Source organism: Heterodontus francisci, chromosome 5, assembly GCF_036365525.1.
Source record: "Heterodontus francisci isolate sHetFra1 chromosome 5, sHetFra1.hap1, whole genome shotgun sequence".
Classification (NCBI taxonomy): Eukaryota; Metazoa; Chordata; class Chondrichthyes; order Heterodontiformes; family Heterodontidae; genus Heterodontus; species Heterodontus francisci.
Window position 1 is genome coordinate 86,765,012 of NC_090375.1, and position 23,643 is coordinate 86,788,654.

The following is a 23,643-nucleotide window of genomic DNA, read 5'->3' on the forward strand; positions in this document are numbered from 1 at the left end:
GTTTGGCACCGGTATGGCTGCAGGAACTGCCGGAAACATGCCAAAGGTGACACATGACCGCCTACGGGGTTCCGCTCCGGATTTTCTGTTAGGGTTTACTCCCTTAGCCTTGGTCTCTCCCGAGACGCCCACAAGGCAGTGGGGTTGTTAGGGCCCCTACACAGGTGTAGGATGATGCCGGTGGGAGGAGGGGGTGCGAGGGGGAGCTGGAGGGGAAGGGGGTGCAGGGGGAAGATGGTGCGAGGGGGGGGCTGGGACGGGGTTGTGAGGGGGTGAGCTGAGAGAGTGGAGCAGGGAAGGGGAAGGGGGAGGGAGTGGGAAAGCACACAATAACAGTCAGATAATATCATTTATTTCCATCTAGACATCTTCCAGCTAACTTGAGTGGACAAAGTGATAAAAAGATCACAACTTTTAAGAATCAAGCTAATCCTTCGCAAATAACACTGACATATTATTTATTTCCTCTAATTACTTATTACTGTGGGAGCCTACACCGTACCTTGGAAATTGAAATTTACATACCTCTTCAAGAGTTGAAACCTGATCAGTTTCTCCTTTAAGATTTTCAAAAAATTTCTGGTTTGAACAATTTTTTTCCAAGCCTTCCTGCATTTAAATTATCTGACCACTGAGATTTAGGAAGGAAATCTCAGTCATCAACTTAAAACAGCACTCTCTCAGGCCCATAACTGGAAAAAGCTCGCAACACGAATCAAATAAGGTTTGGTACAGGACTCCGAACTTTACTGCAACTGTTTTTAAAAGAAGAGCCACTAAACGGTACTGCAGAGGCCTCGGACCCAGGCCCAGCGGTGGAACCCCAGAACAGAGGTAGGTGAGTCGGGGGCGCCAGGGCCAGTCCAGATGCCGTGGAGTGGGGGAAGCAGTCGTGCAGTCCAGGGGGAGGCGGGTAAAGTTGTTACCGGTGGGGGTCCTCCGTGGACAACAAGCCCGCAGGGAAGGCACCGCATATTACAAGGCATCCTCCCATGCATACGAACATACGAATGAGGAGCAGGAGTAGGTTATTCGACCCTTCGTGCCTGCCCCGCCATTTAATAACATGGTTGATCTGATTGTGGCCTCAACTCCATTTTCCTGCCTACCCCGATACCCTTTGACTCCCTTGTTAGACAAGAATTTTATCTACTTCTGCCTTAAAAATATTGAACAACCCTGCTTCCACCAGTCTCTGGAGAAGAGAGTTTCAAAGACTCACAACCCTCAGAGAAAAAAATTTCTCTTCATCTCCATCTTAAATGGACAACCCCTTATTTTTAAACTGTGTCCTCTCGTTCCAGTCTCTGTCACATGGGGAAACATCCTTTCAGCATCTACCCTGTCATGTCCCCTCAGGATCTTACATGTTTCAATAAGATCACCTCTTATTCTTCTAAACTCCAATGGATACAGACCAACCTTTCCTCATAAGCTAACACCCACCACCACCAGCCCCCCCATCCCAGGTATCAGACAAGTGAACCTTCTTTGCACTGCCTCTAATGCATTTATATCTTTTCTCAAATAAGGAGACCAAAACTGTACACAGTACACCAGATGTGGTCTCACCACTACCCTATACAACAGTAGCAAAGCATCCCTACATTCATAAAAGCAAAATACTGCAGATGCTGGAAATGTGAAACGTTAACTCTGCTTCTCTCTCCACAGATGCTGCCAGACCTGCTGAGTATTTCCAGCATTTCTTGTTTTTATCCCTACTTTTACATTCCACTCCCCTTGCAATAAACAACATTCCATTTGTCTTCCTAATCACTTGCTGCATCTGAATATCAACCTTTGGTGATTTATGTACCAGGACACTCTGTACCCGAGTTCTGCAATCTCTCTCCATTTAAATCATATGCTGCTTCACTATTCTTCCAGTCAAAGTGGATAATTTCACATTTTCCCACATTATACTCCATTTGCCAAATTTTTGCCCACTCACTTTCTTTTTCTTTTTTTCTTTTGGGCCTCCTTATCTCGAGAGACAATGGATACGTGCCTGGAGGTGGTCAGTGGTTTGTGAAGCAGCGCCTGGAGTGGCTATAAAGGCCAATTCTGGAGTGACAGGCTCTTCCACAGGTGCTGCAGAGAAATTTGTTTGTTGGGGCTGTTGCACAGTTGGCTCTCCCCTTGCGCCCACTCACTTAACCTATCTATATCCCTGTGCAGACTCTTTATGGCCTCTTCACAAATTACTTTCCTACCTATCTTTGGGTCATCAGCAAATTTAGCAACCATATATTCGGTCCCTTCATCCAAGTCATTGATATAAATTGTAAATAGTTGAGGCCCCAGCACCGATCCCTGTGGCACTCGACTAGTTACAGCTTGCCAACCCAAAAAAGAGCCATTTATCCCTACTCTCTGCTTTCTGTTAGCCAACCTGTCCTTTATCTATCTTAATATGTCACCCCCTAACCATGAGCTTTTATTTTCTGCAATAACCTTTGATGTACCACCTTGTCAAATGCCTTCTGGAAATCCAAGTACACCACATAAACAGGTTTCCCTTTATCCATGTTATTTGTTCTTCGTCAAAGAGTGCCAATATTTTAGTCAAACATGATTTCCCTTTCATAAAACCATGTTAATTCTGCCTGATTACATTGAGATTTTCTAAGTTCCCCGCTATAACCTACATACGAACATATGAATTAGGAGCATGAGTAGGCCACTCAGCCCTTTGAGCCTGCTGCGCCATTCAATAAGTTCATGGCTGAACTGATTACTCCACATTTCCACCTACCCCCGATAACCTTCCACCCCCCTTGCTCATCAAGAATCTATCTACCTTAAAGATATTCAAAGACTCTGCTTCTACTGCCTTTTGAGGAAGACAGTTCCAAAGACTCAAGCCCCTCAGAGAGAAAAACATTTCTCATCTCTGTCTTAAATGGGCGACCCCTTATTTTCAAACAGTGACCTTTGCTTCTAGATTCTCCAAGAAGGGGCACTATCCTTTTCACATCCTTGTCAAGACCCCTCAGGATCTTATATGTTTCAATCAAGTCGCCTCTTACTCTTCTAAATTCCAGCGGATATAAGCCAGCCTCCAAGTCCAATCTCTCCTCGTAAGACAGCCCGCCCATCCAGGTATTAGTCTAGTAAACCTCCACTGTACTGCCTTCAACACATTTACATCTTTCCTTAAATAAGGAGACCAGTACTGTACACAATACTCCAGATGTCGTCTCACCACTGCCCTGTATAGCTGAAGCATAACCTCCCTACTTTTGTATTCAATTCCCCTTGCGATAAACGATAACATTCCATCAGCTTTCCTAATTACGTGCTGTACCTGCATACTAACCTTTTGCGATTCATGCACTAGGACACCCAGATCCCTCATAGATTCCAGCATTTTCCCTGCGACAGATGTTAAGCTAACTTTCCTGCTTTCTGTCTCTGTCCTTTCTTGAGCAGAGGAGTCACGTTCACTATTTCCCAATCAGATTGGACCTTTCCACAATCTAGGGAATTTTGGAAAATTAAAACCAATGCATCTACTATCTCAGCAGCCACTTCTTTTAAGACCCTAGGATGAAGTCCATCAGGACCTGGGGACTTGTCAGCTTTTAGTTCTAATAATTTTTTTCAGTTCCCTCTCCCTTGTGATTGTAATTGTTTTAAGTTCTTCCCTCCCTTTCATCTCCTGATTCACAATTATGTCTGGGATACAAGTAGTCATTTAGTAGTTGTTACGACCAGGTGACAAAGAGTTCTAGGGTTCCCTTTCATCCTTCACCTGACCTTACCTTAACCAGGGTTTAATTTTAAACACACTGTGTTTTTAGCACCCCCTTGGTGAATCCTTGTTCACCACTTTCCAATTATAAGGAAATGAACACAACAGACTTTCTCAGGTTTAAAGAAGTGAAATTTTATGAAACTTGAACTCTAATTTGTTTAACGTCTACGGATACACGACACACCCACGTTAGCACGCACACGCAATATACATATGCAGATAGAGACAGAAAAGAGCAGAAGAAACTAAAGTGGAAAAGTTTGAGGCAATATCTGAAGAGTTTTTGTTACGGTTCTTCGAGCTCATTGTAGAGTCCTTGATTATAGGTAGATCTTGCTTTTCGTTGGGGTCCAGTGTTCTTCGAAACCTTGTTCACTGTAGAGACTTTTCTCTCTTGGGATTCATGTGTCTTCAGTGAATTCAGAGGCTTGTGAGAAAGAGATGGGAGCAGGCAGACAGGAGAGGCTGTGGCGAGCCAGCCAGGAGAGGTCTTTTGAATCCAGGAGCAAACAGCTTTCTGCCCGTTCAAGCACTGTCTCTACAATTTAAAACTCCCAAAGTTGGCCAGCAGGGTAGTCACATGACCAACTGGTATAACCACTTCTGGCTTTGTGGATTGTCTTGTCCTTTCAAGCACTGTTTGTTAATATGCAAAAAAATGTTTTTCCACCCAAGGTCTGGCAGTCCTTGTAACAGGCCTTCTCTTCTTCCCAGCAACAATTTGAAATTTAATGTCCATGTAGCAAAATTAATAATGCCACATCCTTGGCAGGTGGGGGCCTGCATGACAGTAGTACAGAACTTGAGTATTGCTGAAAATAGAGACATGTTGTTGAAGCTTTTTGTCGTGCACTTTTGTTGTGGACAATTGCAAGAATAATGAATGTAAGGAAAAACAACAGCTTATACTGCATGAGTGCGCTGATTGGTTGGCAAGTTAAAATTTAAACCAGGCAGCTTGACTCTGATTGGTCAAGGCACTGTCCTCAGGAATGAACCAGCAAATGGCTGGCACTTATTTTGTTGAGCTGAAACAGGCACAATGTTTGTAAATATTCTTTCTGTCTGCAAAGAACCGAGCCCTGTGTATTTATCTAGAGATACACCACTGAAACAGGCCCTTCGGCCCACTGAGCCTGTGCCGACCATCAACCACCCATTTATACTAATCCTACATAAATCCCATATTCCCTACCACATCCCCACCTTCCCTCAATTTTCCTACCACCTACCTACACTAGGGGCAATTTACAATGGCCAATTTACCTATCAACCTGTAAGTCTTTGGCTGTGGGAGGAAACCGGAGCACCCGGCGGAAACCCATGCGGTCACAGGGAGAACTTGCAAACTCCGCACAGGCAGTACCCAGAACTGAACCCGGGTCGCTGGAGCTGTGAGGCTGCAGTGCTAACCACTGCACCCTGTGCCGCCCAGTGTAGCTTCTGGTGTTGTTACTGCATAGTAGCAGCATGAAACAGCTAGCTTTACCGGTTGCTCACGTTTTTGGGATACGTTACCCTTCCAAGATAATTTGAGGTCGAGTGGGCACTTTTCAGGGCCAAAAAAGACGCCCTTAGGCACATCCATTTGGGAGCAGAGGAGCTCGAACTCAGCAAATACCTCTACTCCCAAATTTCCCGCCACAAACCAGCATCCACTGAAGACGCTGAATCCTTGAAAGCGCGCCTCACTGATCTAGCACATGCATATTGCGGGATTCCGAACAACATGTCTGATTTCCACGTGCAATGTGAATGTCTGACAGCATTGCGAGGTCTTAAGCCCAACCCAGACATACACGTCAGTAAACCTGACAAAGGAAAGGGAATAGTCATCCTTAATAAGGGTGATTATATCAACAAAATGCACGCCATTCTTAATGGCGGGTCTAAATTCATTTCCATTGAACCTGCCGCTCAACATGACCGGACAGCCTTACTCAAAAGTAAGCTAAAGAAACGCTTGCTGGACTTGTGTAAGCGCAATGAACTGCCGGGTGATATATATGACAGGGTTCGTCCTCACGGCTCGCTGCGTCCGCGTATGTATGGGCTGCCCAAGACACACAAAAGTGATGTCCCTCTAAGCCCAATTTTATCGATGACCGGTTCTGCACAACGTGAATTGGCCAAATGGTTAGGCGAATTGTTACAACCAGTTTTGAGCAAGTTCTCCACATACACGCGGAAGGATTCCTTCACATTTACGAAGACCATACAGGACTTGCAGATTGATAGCAAGACGTGTCCATGTGCTTATTTGCCATTGCTAGCCTATTCACCAATGTACCACTTAAGAAAGCCATAGATATTTGTGCTGCAGCACTATATCATGGTGATCTAGACCAACCACCATTGCGTGAATCCGTATTCAGTGAACTTATGAACTCGACAACTTGTGCAGCTGAGTTCAGTTTTAACGACACCATGTATGCCCAAATAGATGGTGCTGCCATGGGATCCCCTGTAGATCCAGCTCTCGCAAACATCTTTATTGGGTTCCATGAGAAACGTGTCTTTGATGGAATGATACCTAACCTCGTACCTCTTACATATTTCCGATATGTAGATGATATGTTTGCTGTATTGGAATCCGCAGCTGCATGCAATAATTTCCTTCCACGTTTTAATGGGCTCCATCCTGTGCTCAAATTCACGTTTGAAATGGAGCAGTCAAATGAGCTCCCTTTCCTTGACGTACTAGTTGAGAAATCTGTTAAGGGGTTATCTACCATGGTCTACTGCAAATCTACCTTGACTGGTCAATATACGCATTGGGATTTACAGTTCCATGCAATATAAGATTGGCCTTATTGACAACCTCATAAATAAGGCCCGAGCCATTTGCTCACCACGCAAGCTTGATGCTGAAATAGGGCGAATCAAAGACATCCAGCGTGACGATGGCTACCCCGATCAGATCATTTTTTGCTGCATTTTGCACAAACTTATCAATGGGCCTAAGGCTGTCTTTTTTCAGCCTTGAAGGGTAATGTATCCCAAAAATTTGAGCAACAGTGTTCACCAATAACAGGATGCTGCCGTCAAGCCAAAAAGACGTCCCGCCTATCACACAAATCAGTAATGTGATATATGGATTTCAATGCCAGTGTGATGCTAGGCATATAGGCCGTACATCCCAAAGACTGGCGGATCGTATCAAACAATATGTCCCTTCTGCTGTTCGCAATGGGCAAGGTACAGGCCGTACCCAACCAGCCCATGTTTGCAAAACTCAAAACACAGTATCCAACATTAGATGTGATTCTGCGATTGGACAACATTTGCTAAATAATCCAGTGTGCTGTGAATTACGCTGACAACCAATTTAAGATTTTCAGTAAGGCTAGCAGTGTGGTGCATTCGCCTGTAGGACCATAGAAAAATTTCAGCACAGCAGGAGGCCATTCAGCCCCTCGTGTCCATGCCAGCCGAAAAAACTAGCCGCCCAATCTAATTCCACCTTCCAGCACCTGGTCCATAACCTGGTAGGTTACAGCACTTCAGGTGCAGGTCCAGGTACTTTTTAAAAGAATTGCGGGTTTCTGCCTCCACTTCCGTTCCTGGCAGTGAATTCCAGACACCCACCACCCTCTGGATGAAAATGTTCGTCCTCATGTCCCCTCCAATCCTTCTACCAATCACCTTAAATCTGTGCCCTCTGGTAATTGATCTCTCCGCTAGGGGAAACAGGTCCTTCCAGTCTACTCTATCAGAACTTTGTACATCTCAATTAAGTCACCCCTCAGCCTCCTCTGTTCTAAGGAAAACAACCTCAGCCTATCCAATCTTTCCTCATAGCTGCAACTTTCAAGCCCTGGCAACATTCTTGTAAATCTCCTCTGCACTCTCTCCCAAGCAACTATGTCCTTCCTGTAATGTGGTGACCAGAACTATACGTGATACGCCAACTGTGGCCGAACCAGTGTTTTATACAGTTCCAGCATTACATCCCTGCTTTTGTATTCTATACCTTGGCCAATAGAGGAAAGCATTCCATATGCCTTCTTCACCACTTTATCTACCTGTCCTGCCACCTTTAGGGACCTGTGGACATGCACTCCAAGGTCTCTTACTTCTTCCACCTCTCTCAATGTCCTCCCGTTTATTGTGTATTCCCATGCTTTATTTGCCCTCCCCAAGTGCTTTACCTCACACTTCTCTGGATTGAATTCCATTTGCCACTTTCCCGCCCACTCAACAAAACCATTGACATTATTCTGGAGTCTACAGCCACCCTCTTTCTACACCACCAATTTTTGCTGTCATCAGCAAATTTCCCAATCATGCCTCCCACATTTAAGTCCAAATCATTAATATATACCACAAACAACAAGGAACCCAACACTGAGCCCTGTGGAACTCCACTGGAAACAGCTATCCATTCACAAAAACATCCGTCAACTACTACCCTTTGCTTCCTGTCACTGAGCCAATTTTGGATCCAACCTGCCATTCTCCTGCATCCCATGGGCTTTCATTTTAATGACCACTACTGGAAGCTACATATATTAATACACAAGGCCCTGTTCTTTGCAGGCCGAAAGAATATGTACAAACATTGCGCCTGTTTCAGCTGGATGCCTGTTGCAGCAAAATAAGTGCCAGCCATTCGCTGGTTCATTCTTCAGGGCAATGCCTTGACCAATCAGAGTCAAGCTGCCTGGTTTAAATTGTAAACAAACCTTGGCAGTTAACTGTCAGTCAGCGTAAAGTGGCTCATTCACCATGGCAACGCCTCTACTAATCAGAGTTCACCTGCCAAACAATCAGCACTCTCTTCTCATGCAGTATAAGTTGTTGTTTTCCCTTACATTCGTTATTCTTGTGATTGTCCTGATGAGTGCAAGACGAAAAGCTTTGACAACATGTCTCTATTTTCAGCAATATGTCTAGGATGTTTTTTGTATCCTCTACAGTGAAGGCAGATGCAAAATATCTGTTCAAATCATCCACCATTTCTTTATTTTCCATTATTAATTCCCCAGACTCTCTCTCTAGAGGACCAACGGTCACTTTACTTACTCTTTTCCTTTTTAAATTTTTTTTTTATTTCCAAAATATACTTTATTCATAAAAATCTGTAAAAATTACATTGTCAAACAGTTTCCAAACAGCACCAAAAAATACAAACATTGCAAGGGAGATCAGTTTCCTTCAATACTGTCATGAGTTTCTTCCCAACCCTTCCGTTTCACAATTGTCATGTCAATTACAGTTTTACATTTACAGCAATTGAGAATATTAACGATACAGTTCGAGGGGTTTCCCATTGATCCATCCCCTCAGTCCAGCTTGGTGGGGGAACCTTACACTATGGTCTTTCCCCATTGAGACTTTGCTGCGGCTGCCCCAAGCTTTAGTGCGTCCCTCAGCACGTAGTCCTGGACCTTGGAATGTGCCAGTCTGCAACATTCGGTGGTGGACAACTCTTTGCGCTGGAAGACCAGCAAGTTTCGGGCAGACCAAAGGGCGTCTTTCACCGAATTGATAGTCCTCCAGCAGCAGTTGATGTTTGTCTCGGTGTGCGTCCCTGGGAACAGCCCGTAGAGCACAGACTCCTGTGTTACAGAGCTGCTTGGGATGAACCTTGACAAAAACCACTGCATTTCTTTCCACACCTGCTTTGCAAAGGCACATTCGAGGAGGAGGTGGGCGACCGTCTCTTCCCCACCACAGCCAACGCGGGGGCATTGTGCGGAGGGGGCGAGACTTCGGGTGTGCATGAAGGATCTGACGGGGAGGGCCCTTCGCACCACCAGCCAAGCTACGTCTTGGTGCTTGTTTGAAAGTTCTGGTGATGAGGCATTCCGCCAAATGACTGACGGTCTGCTCGGGGAACCATCCGACAGGATCCACCGTTTCCTTTTCCCGTAGGGCCCTGAGGACACTCCGTGCAGACCACTGCCTGATGGACCGGTGGTCAAAGGTGTTTTCCCGCAGAAACTGCTCCACGAAGGATAGGTGGTACGGCACCGCCCAACTGCACGGAGCGTTCCTCTTTTCCTTTTTAAATACCTGTAGAAACTCTTACTATCTGTTTTTATATTTCTAGCTAGCTTTCTCTCGTACTCTAATTTCTCCCTCCTTATTAACTTTTTAGTCATTCTTTGCTATTCTTTATATTCTGCCCAATCTTCTGCCCTGCCACTCATCTTTGTGGAATTATATGCCCTTTCTTTTAATTTGATACTACCTATAACATTGTTACGACCAGGTGAGAAAAAGGTCTAGAATTCCTTTTCTGCCTTCACCTGGCCTTACTATAACAGGGCTTAATTTTAAACATACTGTGTTTTTAGCTCCCCCTTGATGAATCCTTGTTCATCGCTATCCAATTATAAGGCAAAGAAACCAGCACAACAGGCTTTCTCAGGTTTAAAGAAGAAAAGTGAAATTTATTAAACTCGAATTCAGTTAAAGCCTACGGATAGACAACGCACCCACGCTAGCATGCATACACGATACACACATGCAGATAGGGACAGAAAAGAGCAGAAGAAATAAAGTGGAAAAGTTTGAGGCAATATCTGAAGAATTTTTGTCATGGGTCTTCGAGCTCACTTGTAGAGTCCTTGCTTATAGGTAGATCTGTTGGGCCCAGTATTCTACTTAAACCTTGTTCGCTGTCGGAGACTTTTCTCTCTTGGGGTTCATGTGACTTCAGTGGGTTTTTGGAGTTCTGTGAGAAAGAGATGGGAGCAGACAGACAAGCAGGAGAGGCTACAGCGAGCCATCCAGAAGAGTTCTTCTCAGTCCAGGAGCAAAAGGCTTTCTGCCAGTTCAAACGCTGTCTCTCCAATTTAAAACTCTCAGTTCAAACTCGGCAACAGCCAGTTAGTCATGTGACTAACTTGTTTGACCATGTCTGTTTGGAGCAGGGGTTAGCTCCTTTGTTCTCAAATACTGTCTGTTAATATGCAAAAATGTCTTTTGAGACAGGGGTCTGGCAACCCCTTGTAAAAGGCCTTCTCTTCGCCCCAGCAACAATTTGAAATTTAATGTCCATGTGGCAAAATTTAATGCGTCTCATTCTTGGCAGGTGGGGGACAACATCCTTAGTTAGCCATGGATGGAGTGTCCTTCCCTTAGAGTCTTTCTTTCCCACTGAAATGTATCTTTTTCTGAGTATTCGGAAATATCTCCTTAAATGCCAGCCACTGCATCTCTACTGATCTATCCCTTAACCTAATTTGCCAGTTTACTTTAGCCAGCTCTGCCTTCAAGCCCTCATAATTGCCCTTATTTAAGTTTAAAACACTAGTCTTAAGATTCGCCCTTCTCTCCTTCAAACTGAATGTGAAATTCAATCATATTATGTTCACTGCTACCTAGGGCCGCCTTCACTATGAGGTCATTAATTAATCCTGTCTCATTGCACAGTACCAGATCTAGTATCGCCTGTTCTCTGGTTGGCTCTAGAACATGCTGGTCCAAGGAACTGTTCCGAAAACACTCTATGAACTATCATCCGGGCTACCTTTGCCAATCTGATCCGTCCAATCTATATGTAGAATAAAATCACCCACGATTATCACTGCACCTTTCCCACAAGCCCCCATCATTTCATCCTGTATACCCTGCCCTACAGTGTGGTTACTGTTAGGAGGCCTAAAAACTACTCCCACAAGTGACTGTTTACCTTTACTATTTCTCATCTCTACCCAAATTGATTCTACATCTTGATCTCCAGAACGAAGGTCATCTCTCTGTATTGTACCAATGCCATCCTTAATTAACAGAACTATGCCTCCACCTTTTCTTAGCTTCCTGTCTTCCTAAATGTCATGTACCCTTGATATTCCCAGTCTTTATCATCTTGTAGTATGTCTTTGTAGTGGCTATCAGATCATATGTATTTATTACTATTTGCACTGTCAATTCATCTGCTTTCTCACGAGTGCTATGTACATTCAGATACAGAGCCTTTAGTTGTGTCTTTTTACTATTTTTGTAACCTCCAGTCTTATCTGCTGGCGCACTCTTAGGTTTGTACACTCTGTCCCTTACTGCTACACTCTGATCATTTCTCATTGCTACCTTGCTCTCTCGCCTTGCCTTCTCCACTTAATTTATCACATCTTCTCAATCCTGTACCCTCGCCCCCACTATTTACTTCAAAGCCCTCTCTACTGCCCTCGTTATACAACCCACCAGAATATTGGCCCCAGCACAGTTCAGGTGGAGACCATCTCAACACTACAGCTCCCACTTTCCCCAGTACCGGTGCCAGTGCCTCACGAATCAAAACCCATTTCTCCCACACCAATCTTTGAGCCACGGGTTTAACTTTCAAATCTTATTTACCCTAAACCAATTTGCTCGTGGCTCAGGTAATAATGTAGAGATTATTACCTGTGAGGTTATCCTTTTTAAATTAGACCCTAGCTGCTCATACTCTCTCAGCAGAACCTCTTTCCTAGTTCTTTACCTATGCTGTTGGTACCTACGTGCACCACGACCACTGAATCCTCCTTCTCCGACTGCAAGTTCCTCTCCAGCCCTGAGCAGATGTCTTGAACCCTGGCACCAGGCAGGCAACACAGCCGTCTAGACCCTCACTCTCAGCTGCAAAGAACTGTGTGGATCCCCCTGACTATGCTATCCCCTACTACCACTACATTCCGGTCTACCCCCCCTGCTTGAATGGCTTCCTGTACCATGGTGCCATGCTCAGTTCACTCATCCACCTTGCAGCCCCCGCTTTCAACCATACAAGTTGAGAGAACCTCGAACCTGTTAGACAATTGCCAAGGCTGAGGCTCCTCCGCTTTGATGTTCTGGGTCCCCATACCTACCTCACTCGCAGTCACCCGCTCCTGTCCCTGACCACAGACCAAATCAGAAAACCCTATCCTAAGGGGTGTGACCGCTTTCTGGTAACTTTCCCCCTCCCTGATGTGTTGCAGTGTCTGCAGCTCAGCCTCCAGTTCATTAACTCTGAGCCGAAGTTCCTCGAGCCGCAGACGTGGTTCCTGTGAATCACACTGGTGTCCGCGAGCTCCCACATACTACAGATGCAACACATCACCCGCCCTGTCATCCTTATTGAGTTTCAAATAACTAATTAATTATTTATTTAATTGATGTTTTAGTTAATGGCTCTCCTCACCAGCACTTACCATGCCAATTTAAACCTTGGTAATACAATAAACCTAATTGCTTAAAAATAAACAGAACAGTAGACTCACCAGCTTCTTACTTCCCTTCAGTTTGTGTGCCTTAATTAATTATATATTAATACATTTTAATTTCATGTTTTTTTTCTAATTTCTAGCTATTAACACACGCACCCTAACAGTCGCGTACTAACCTAGCTATTAACAGATACTCCCTAACAGCAGTTACTCACCAACCAATCACCTTACAACTTTCCTGTGACGCCACTGTTTGAATTTTTTTCAAACTCAGTCAGCGCATGCCGACTCCTGAAGAGCTAATCCCTCGCAGGTTCGACTCCACTCCTCTCCCGAAGGTAAGTTCCTCGCGGCGGGAAGAGGCCCTTAATTGACCGTTAATAGGCCACTTAAGCGCCTCAATTGGCCTCTGGGCAGGAAGGCCGTCGTCGGCCTATCCTGCCCCGGGAAGATTGCTGGGCAACGGGCCCTCCACCCCGCCCCTCCTGCCACCATACTCCATGACCCCGCCTCTGACCCCACCACAAGGGGCCTTACAAATTCCAGCCTAAGACTTGTTACAGTCAATGTTTTGCAAAATGTTGCCTTGGAGAACAAATTTAACTTTACTGAAAGTGATTTCAGGCCAATGATTAATATACAGTGGAGTCTCAATTATCCATAATTAATGGATGGAAACCCACACTGGATAATTGAAAGTAGTTGGTAATTGAGTTGCAATTCAGTGCGGGCTAGAGAGTTGGCTCAAAAATTTGATAATAAGTAGTTTGGCAGTTAACTATCCAGAAAAAGGCACCACCCAATCTGAACCCCTGGTTTGACCTGCAGTCCACCTGGAAGTTTAATGAATTACATGAGACACTCATCCCAAACATGCAGTCAAGCAACTTAAAGGTGTACGTTTACCCAAAACTCTGACTGCCACTTGCCTGGTTTGAGATAATTGGAGCTGAACTTGAGTACTAATCAAATGGTTCCTATCTGCAGAAGTGACATAAATGCAGATTTTGAGACCAGCAGGGAAAGACCTAAAGCAAGATCAAATAAGAGTGATATATCAAGCTTGCAATATGGGGGAGTTACATGCCCAGGAAAATCTCTTGCAACTGCCTCTTTGACTGCACAATTTTAGCAATTAATGTGGGGACTAATGAAAGGACAGACTGTGTTTAGAGCTATTTTTTAAAACACACAATTTGTGGGAAAATTAACAATGTCATAGTACAGCAATTAATTCTTTTCTACAAACCTGATATACTGCTTTGGTGGTATCTTCAATCCAGAGAGACTGTTCATCAGTCAACACACAGTAGGAGCTGTGAAGCAGAATTACACCAGATCACACTTAATTTACTGTGGATTTTAATAGCTGCAGATGGTGGTAAGATACAAGATGAACACCACCATCCTATACAACAAACTTAAGCACTTTCCTCACAATTTCCCATTGCATAATTCAGTCTAAATCAGGATCCTGGAGATGCAGCTCAATTTTTGAATATATCTTACCAAGTGCCTAAAATATTAACCAAAGTCTCAGCCAATTCTTCCCAGATAGCCTTGAAGACTATCTGCTACAGGTAAATTATAACCAAATACTGCCTTGCACTACTTCATAAGAATGTAACTGTACTTAACTTCTGACATCTCCCCCTACACATACTATGATGATGATCAGAGCCGAAAAGGGGCATTCCTAGTTGGAGGGATGGGGCACAAAATGTAGGTTTTACCACATAATAGAGGAGATCTAAGTGGACTGAGCCTCATTGACAGCAATAGGTAACAGGAACTAGGCACAAACTGATAAGGAAGGAAAAGTAAACTGAAGGCAGAATTACCTCAAGCCTCTTTCACACACCTCCTGGAGATAAAGTGATTAGAAAGCAAAAGTGATAGAGGATCATGTATGACAGAGATATCAACTTGGTGGAAAACACTTCAAGAGGAAGCCCTACCAAAGTTTCCTCAATGGTTCAGCTCGTTTATTCAATGAGCAATTGAGCCACACAGAACAAACCCACAGTTGTGATTCCTGGTCAACAGAGTTAGCTGATTTCAGCTGAGTGGTGCCTCTTGGATTTGTAGGAGGTACAATGGCCAGGACACCCAATCAAAATCACTATCCAGTAGTTATGCTTGAATTGTGTGTAGGTATACATCAACTGAGGACAGAATCAGGCTCAACTATCATGGCCCCAGGGGTGAAATAGCCTACCAAGAGCTTATAATGAATAACTGCCATTTGGGCCAAGTGAAACCAGCAAGGAGATAACACTTTCCAGAGGAAAGAAAAAAGAAAACTGGCAAAAACTAATGGATGGAGAAAACATATTGAAGAAAATGTTCTATGTTCTATTATAAAATTAAAATTACAGGGGATCATAAAGCTCTTATTTTTATTTAAATAAAGAGGCTTTAAAATCATTTCCCTCAAGGAAAAAGCTGATTCATATTATCCAGAAATGTCTTTTCAGATGAAATGCCCATTTCTATACATCAAAAAGTTCTTCAGGAAGACAGAGTTTTGAAGTAAACACTTGAAAATCAAGTCCAATTTTTCCTGCTTACTGCCTTTTCTGCTTCCCTTGCTCTCCACCCCATGAGTTATACCCTTGGTATGTTTATTTTCTTGTTGTTCTATATACTTGCTTGATCTGATCAACAGAGAAGAGCTTTCAAATCTACCACTAAACTTAATAATGTATCCTTAACTGCAGATGTTCATTAAGACTGCAACCTGAAATTAAATATACTCATTATTTTCAAAGAGAGTTACCTTTTAAATTTGACTTGGCCCTTCAGGTACTGAAACAATATCAAATATTGTAAAAGGATATGCCGTCTAAAGTTGCTGTCGTTTAGTTGTAGGTCCATCAACTAGAAAAGAAAAAAATAAAATCAGGAGCTGCAAGTGAAATTTTCTGCATTCAAGTATCCAAGTGTGTGGTGGCAATCTTTCACGCCATTACAGCAGCCTCATCACTTTTGGAATACATGGTCGGGGAGAAGAGAGTGGGCTGTGGCAATTAATTGGCATACTGCATTATTGGTCCACTGCTATTGATGTGAATAACTGGAATATAAAAGAGCATTTTCATCTGCAGTATATAAAAATTGTACATTAAACTGAAAATATATATTTTAAGCCATTTGGATACAAAGATTAATTGATAGAAACTGCTCAATATTTGCCAGAACATGCAGGGATATCAAGCTATAAACCCATCCATGGGCTGCAAAAACTATTCTACTCCGAAGCTACATTAACCAAAGAGGCTACTGTAACAATAGACTGATTTCTGTATCTTACCTCGTACAATTCCGAAAAAACTAGAATTGAAATGGGAGCTGTCTTTCCTTATCAAAATACAAAATTACAATCAAAGGTGAAAAAGAAACAGGACCAAGCCAGAATGACTGATAGTGAAATTAATCAAGATGTGGGGGCTTTGTTCTAGGTGCTAATTAAATTGTACTTGGCCATGGTATTAACAAGTACTTGGAAATGACCACATGAGAGTAACTGCTCACCATCATTTTATTTAATGACACCATTGTGCCTTTAATCCAGAGATGACAGCCAACTCTGAAATCAAAGGTTTTTGCACTGATTATATATTGAGATGATCTCATTAGGATTTGGTGCATGCTGCAGATTGAAACTCCATGAATTGAAGTTTGTATTGTACACATACAGCAAGTTCACAAAAGTCCTGTCACTTATCCAATGGTGTAATAAATTCATTCTTGAAAAAAACCATTTTAAACCTACTTGGACTAATATTAATTTTGTTTTTAAATATTGTGCTGATTGCACATAGAACAATTACGGCACAGAAGGAGGCCATTCAGCCCATTGTGTCCGTGTCAGCTGGAAAAACGAGCCACCCAATCTAATTCCACCTTCCAGCACCTGGTCTATTGCCTTGCAGGTTACAGCACTTCAGGTATATGTCCTGGGTACCTTTTAAAAGAATTGAGGGTTTCTGCCTCCACCACCATTCCTGCCAGCTAATTCCAGACACCCACCACCCTCTGGGTGAAAATGTTTCTCCTCATGTCCCCTCCAATCCTTCTACCAATCACCTTAAATCTGTGTCCCCTGGTAACTGACCTCCCCGCCAGGGGAAACAGGCCCTTCCTGTCCACTCTATCTAGGCCCCTCAATTTTGTATACCTCAATTAAGTTTCCCCTCCACCTCCTCAGTGCCAGGGAAAACAACCCTAGCAGTTCCAATCTTTCCTCATTGCTGCAATTTTCAAGCCCTGGCAACATTCCTGTAAATCTCCTCTGTACTCTCTCCCGAGCAATTACGTCCTTCCTGTAATGTGGTGACCAGAACTGTACGCAACACTCTAGCTGTGGCCTAATCAACGTTTAATACAGTTCCAGCATCACAACTATGCTTTTGTATTCTATACCTCGGCAAATAAAGGAAATCATTCCATATGCCTTCTTCACCATTCTATCTACCTGTCCTGCCACCTTCAGGGGACTGCGGACATGCACTCCAAGGTCTCTCACTTCTTCTATCCCTCTCAATGTCCTCCCATTTATTGTGTATTCCCTCGCTTTATTTGCCCTCCCAAAATGCATTACATCACACTTCTCCGGATTAAATTCCATTTGCCACTTTCTCGCCCACTCAAACAAACCATTGATATCATTCTGGAGTCTACAGCTATCCTCTTCACTCTTAACTACACAACCAATTTTTGTGTCATCAGCAAATTTTCCAATCATGCCTCCCACATTTAAGTCCAAATCATTAATATATACAATAAACAGCAAGGGAACCAATGTTGAGCCCTGTGGAATGCCACTGGAAACAGCTTTCCATTCGCAAAAACATCCGTCGACTACTACCCTTTGTTTCCTGCCCTAGCCAATTCTGGATCTAACCTGCCACATTTCCCTGTATCCCATGGGCTTTCATTTTACTGACCAGTCTGCCATGCGGGACCATGTCAAATGCCTTACTAAAATCCATGTCGACCACATCCACTGCACTACCCTCATCAATCCTCCTTGTTACCTCCTCAAAAAACTCAATTAACTTAGTAAGACATGACCTTCCCCTAACAAATCCATGCTGACTATCCCTGATTAATCCATGCCTTTCTAAGTGACAGTTTATCCTGTCCCTCAGAATTGATTCTAACAATTTACCCACCACCAAGGTCAGACTGACTGGCCTATAATTATTTGGCCTATGCCTCGCACCCTTTTTAAACAATGGTACAACGTTCGCAGACCTCCAATCATCTGGCAACTCGCCTGTATCTAGTGAGGATTCGGAGATGATCCTCAGTGCATCCGCTTTTTCCTCCCTGGCTTCCTTTAACAATCAGGGATGCAATCCATTCGGTGCTGCCAATTTATCCACTTTCAAGGACGTCAGACCTTCTCGTACTTACTCTCTCATTATGCTCGTCATATCTAATATTTCACACTCCTCCTCTTTTTTTTTAGATTAGAGATACAGCACTGAAACAGGCCCTTCGGCCCACCGAGTCTGTGCCGAACATCAACCACCCATTTATACTAATCCTACACTAATCCCATATTCCTACCAAACATCCCCACCTGTCCCTATATTTCCCTACCACCTACCTATACTAGTGACAATTTATAATGGCCAATTTACCTATCAACCTGCAAGTCTTTTGGCTTGTGGGAGGAAACCGGAGCACCCGGAGAAAACCCACGCAGACACAGGGAGAACTTGCAAACTCCACACAGGCAGCACCTGGAATCGAACCCGGGTCCCTGGAGCTGTGAGGCTGCGGTGCTAACCACTGCGCCACTGTGCCGCCCTAACTTTACCTACAATGTCTGCATCAACCCTCTCCTTTGTGAACACAGAGACAAAAAAACTCATTCAGAACCCTTCCCACATCTTCTGCCTCCATGCATAAGTTCCCTTGTACATCTCTGCTGGGCCCTACCCTTTCCTTAGTTATCCTCTTACTCTTAATGTGCTGATAAAACATCTTTGGGTTTTCCTTGATTTTACCTGCCAATAATTTTTTATGTCCTCTCTTTGCTTTTCTAATTCTCTTTTGTACTTCACCTCTGCACTTTCTATACTCCTCTAGGTTTTCTAAAGTATTAAGATATTTGTGATCGTCATAAGCCTTCTTTTGCTGCTATAATTTACCCTGTAAGCTTCTAGATAACCAGGGGGCTCTAGATTTGGCAGTACCACCCTTAATCTTTGTGCGGACATGCTACACTGTGCCTGTGATATCTCGCTTTTGAATGCCTCCCACTGGCTTGCCACTGATTTTTCTTTAAGTAGCTTTATCTAGTCCACTTTCGCTAGGTCACCTCGCAGTTTCGTAAAATTTGCCTTCCCCCAATTTAGAACCTTTGCTCCTATTTTACCTTTGTCCTTTTCCATGATTATGCTAAAACTAACTGTATTATGGTCACTATCTCCAAAATGGTCACCCACTGTTACTTCGTTCACTTGCTCAGCTTCATAACCGAAGACTAAATCTAAAATTGCACCCCATCTCAATGGGCTTTTTACGTGCTGGCTAAAAAAGTTCTCTTGAACGCATTTCAATAATTTTGTCCCCTCTGTGCCCTTCACACTGTTTGTATCCCAGTTGATACTGGGTTACATTGCTGTGTCAGTTTTCTTCTGAGCTTTAATCAACCCGTAAATAAATCTGACAAAGTAGTGTATGTGATGATCTGTCACTGCGCATTTTCCACCTTTTGAGAAACAGGAGAACATGGTGGCCAGCCTATGAAATCTCTAGTTTATTATATACTGTAATTGGTGAGTGCACTAATCCTGGGCATGCTATTCTGTACACAATGTGGATCAAATTTTGTATTATAGAAAACTCAGTTTGCTTGTGGAAACAAGAATAAAAGTTACAGATAAAAGTGATCACTTGTGAATACAATTCCATATCCAAATAAATAGTATATCCAATGAACAAAAGACACTTTTGAAGAACTATCAAAAAATACCTTTTCACTGGTCAAGAATTTAGCAAAATACACATGTTCCTCGCCTGGAGGTTTCAATTCTTCCTGCTTCTTCTTTGAAGCCTGCATATCATCCAGTTTGTAGCTTCTGAAAACATCCAACACTTCATCTGAATGCTGCAAAGTAAATTCACGTGAGTTAAGATAAAGACAGTTAGACTGTAAAATGTTCACTGTAAAATGGTCCTGTACAAACATAAAAAGAGGCACTTTATTCCATTAGGTAGACTTTTTATGGGTTGCATGATGAAATTAATGAAATGGAGAGAAGCCAACATAAGACAAACTAAATTGGACGCATTTAAATCAGCAGTTTTGAATGTTCTGTAGGTTATTGCTCAATTTACTATTATTGATTTTTGATTTGCACCAATTTCTGTGTGTCCTAGTCAAACAGGAATCAACCCTTAATTCTAAATCTGAAAATAATAATTCAGTACCCTGTGAGGTTTCTAACATTTTATCGACTGTCCAACAGTGGGCGGCACAGTGGCGCAGTGGTTAGCACCGCAGCCTCACAGCTCCAGGGACCCGGGTTCAATTCCGGGTACTGCCTGAGTGGAGTTTGCAAGTTCTCCCTGTGTCTGCGTGGGTTTTCTCCGGGTGCTCCGGTTTCCTCCCACAAGCCAAAAGACTTGCAGGTTGATAGGTAAATTGGCCATTATAAATTGTCACTAGTATAGGTAGGTGGTAGGGAAATATAGGGACAGGTGGGGATGTTTGGTAGGAATATGGGATTAGTGTAGGATAGGTATGAATGGGTGGTTGATGTTCGGCACAGACTCGGTGGGCCGAAGGGCCTGTTTCAGTGCTTTATCTCCAATCTAATCTAATCTAAACTGAAGTATCCTCAGCCTGGTTACAACATGTAGAAATAAGGAGCAGGGAAACATTTAATCTTCGGGGTGACTGGGTGGCTAATTCACAGCAGCAATACTGATGGTTGCTCATGGATTGATCGGCTGCTATCAACTGCTTTCGGCTGCTTTTCTATTAGCACTGCCAGCTCACAAAGAGCATGGCTCACGCAGCCAGCAGCAGTTCTAAGGCAAACATGGCAGATTTTAGCAGATTTTCCGAGATGACAGTCTTGGAGAAATCAGTACGCTTATTGTGGCTGACAACTGTGCAAGACCCAAGCTTCAGGAACAGGTGGGGCAAATATCTCAGTGACATCAATATAAAAGCAACTTATAAATAATTATAGGATGTCTGGGAACTGTAACAATCTAACACCGTCACTTGGTAAACACAACTAAACAGCTTTTCAGAGATATAGTTACATGATGTTAATAAATGAATTTTACCTTCAAAAATGTCTTCCAAGAAATTTTCTCATAACATTGCAAAGGATTTCTGAAAAAGTCTTGCAGTGACCAAAACTTACGGTATAGGTTGTAATCAATGGGAACAGAGCTATTTAAAACAAAAATATACATAAATACAAACACTAATCGAAGGCTATAGCAGTAAACTATTAAACCGGGGTTTTGCAAGTAACAAGAGTGGAATAATATTTAGGATATGCAAGCCCAAGAAGCAATGAACAAAAATTCGACACTTGATTCAATTGTGAAAGCCAGCAGCTGATTTGAAATGGGCTTATAAATATTAAGAAATAAATATACCTATAAAGAATGAAACACAATAGCTTATAAAGCAATATACATAAAGACTGAGTTAACTGTTATATATTTAAAGCCTTTTCTATAAGCCCAAGAGCAACAGTTCACTTGGTTTATCATATCCTTGGAATTCAGCAGATTTTCATTACAGGAAATTTTTCTGACCTAACAGACCATTGATGATAATATTCTACATATACATTTATGAATATATTTCAGTTTCTAGCTACTCTCGTGGAAGTTGGTCAGTACAACTATTTGAAAAAAATTGTTTAGGGACCACATAGTAGTCCGGGTGTCCAGCTCAATGGAGTACTACTTTGACAGAGTACTAAACTCAGGGAATTTGGTGAGTGAGGGAATTTGGCGAGTGAAGGAACTTGACAGTGAGGGAAGAGGTGTGATTCTAGTTTTTTTTTTACAAACAAGGAGTGGTCTGAGGCAGGGAGAGGGACACAGCAAGAATTGATAGATGAAATCAAAAGGCAGCTCACCACCACCTTCTCGAGGGCAATTAGGGATGGGCAATAAATGTTGGCTGAGCCAGAGACGCCCACATCCCATGAAAGAATTTTTTTTTAATTAATTAGGTGAGCAGATATCTCTAAATCTGAATCAAAATCTAAATCAAAATCAAGCAGGGAGGCGTTTATCTATATTACAAAGAGACTCACCAGCAGCAGCAGGGGTGGTGGACCTGGGTGGAGTCTGAACGCAGCGACTGAGGAGTTAAAGCAGGGCAAAGAACCTCCAGCAAAATCTCCGAAAACAAAAACATCTGCAGAACAGTTATTGTGATGTTCCAACCAGGGAAGGAGCCAATTGGCGACGAGCTGTTAAGTGTTTCCAGTTAATAGTCTAGAAGGTAAAGGCATGACAGAGAACCTCAGCCCTGTGGAATGCACATCCTATGCTATGTGTTAAGTCCTGGACTCTTCTCATGGCCTGGATGACCATATGTGCAGGAAGTGTCACCAGCTAGAGCAGCTTGAGCTCCGGGTTTCAGAGCATGAGCGGCGGCTGGACTCACTACGGGGCATCCGCAGGCTGACAGCTTCTTGGAGAGCATGTTTCTGGAGGGGGTCACCCCGCAGCTTAGGCAGAGTGGGAATGGGTGACAAGGAGGACCAGACAGGACAGGCAGGGATCCCGTGAGTGCATTTTGCTCTCCAAGTGGTATTCAGTTCTGAATATTGGTGAGTGTGATAGTTCTTCTGGGAAGTGCAGGCACAGCCAAGTCCATGACATAATGAGTGGCTCAGCTGTATAGGAGGGAGATAAAGAAGCGTGGAAGAGCAATAGTGGTAGGGGAGTCAATAGTAAGAGGAGCAGAGAGGCGCTTCTGCGGCAGCAGACACTCCAGGATGGTACGCTGCCTCCATGGTGCCAGGGTCAAGGATGCCACGGACCGGCTGCAGGACATTGTGAGGGGGAAGGGTAAACAGCCAGAGGTCGTGGCCCATTATCGGCATCAATGACATAGGCAGAAAGAGGGTTGAGGTCCTGAAGGCAGAGTTTAAGGAGCTAGGAGACTGAAAAGCAGGACCTCAAATCTAGTAATCTCCGGATTACCCTTGGTGCCACATACTAGTGAGTATAGAAACAGAAAGATATTACTGATGAAGAGGTGGCTGGAGATGGTGCAGGAGGGAGGGCATTAGATTCCTGAGGCATTGGGAGCACTTCTTGGGGAGGTGGGACATGTACATGCCGGAGAGGTTGCACCCCAACGGTACTGGGACCAATATCCTCACAGGGAGTTTTGCTAGTGCTGTTGGGGAGGGTTTAAACCAGCTTGGCAGGGGGTTGGGAACCTGACAGTAGATTCAGAAGGGAGACACGAAAAGTTGGAAATTGAAGGCAGAAAATTAGTAAGCAGTTTTGGAAGGCAGGGGAAACAAAGATTAGAAAATAGACAATAGAGTTTGGCAATTCTAAATGGCATATACTTCAATGCAAAAATCTAGGGAATACACAGATGAGCTGAGAGCACAGATTGACATGTGGGAGTATGATATTATACTAATTACTGAGACATGGCTAAGAGAGCAGGAATGGCAGCTCAACATTCCTGGTTATATGGTTTGCTGACGAGACAGAAGGATAAAAAAG

General features: G+C 43.4%; 1 protein-coding gene across 2 annotated transcripts in view; it reads right to left on the minus strand.

Moving 5' to 3' along the window:
- Positions 1–23,643, minus strand: part of thoc1 (THO complex 1) — an 82,821-nt gene that overhangs the window by 32,332 nt on the left and 26,846 nt on the right. For both annotated transcript variants that reach the window (XM_068031731.1, XM_068031732.1), the window contains exons 10-13: positions 21,214–21,322; positions 19,889–20,023; positions 15,677–15,777; positions 14,147–14,213 (exon numbers count right to left, since the gene is read on the minus strand). In XM_068031731.1, coding sequence (XP_067887832.1) covers positions 14,147–14,213; positions 15,677–15,777; positions 19,889–20,023; positions 21,214–21,322 — 412 coding nt within the window. The remainder of the gene's footprint in view (positions 1–14,146; positions 14,214–15,676; positions 15,778–19,888; positions 20,024–21,213; positions 21,323–23,643) is intronic.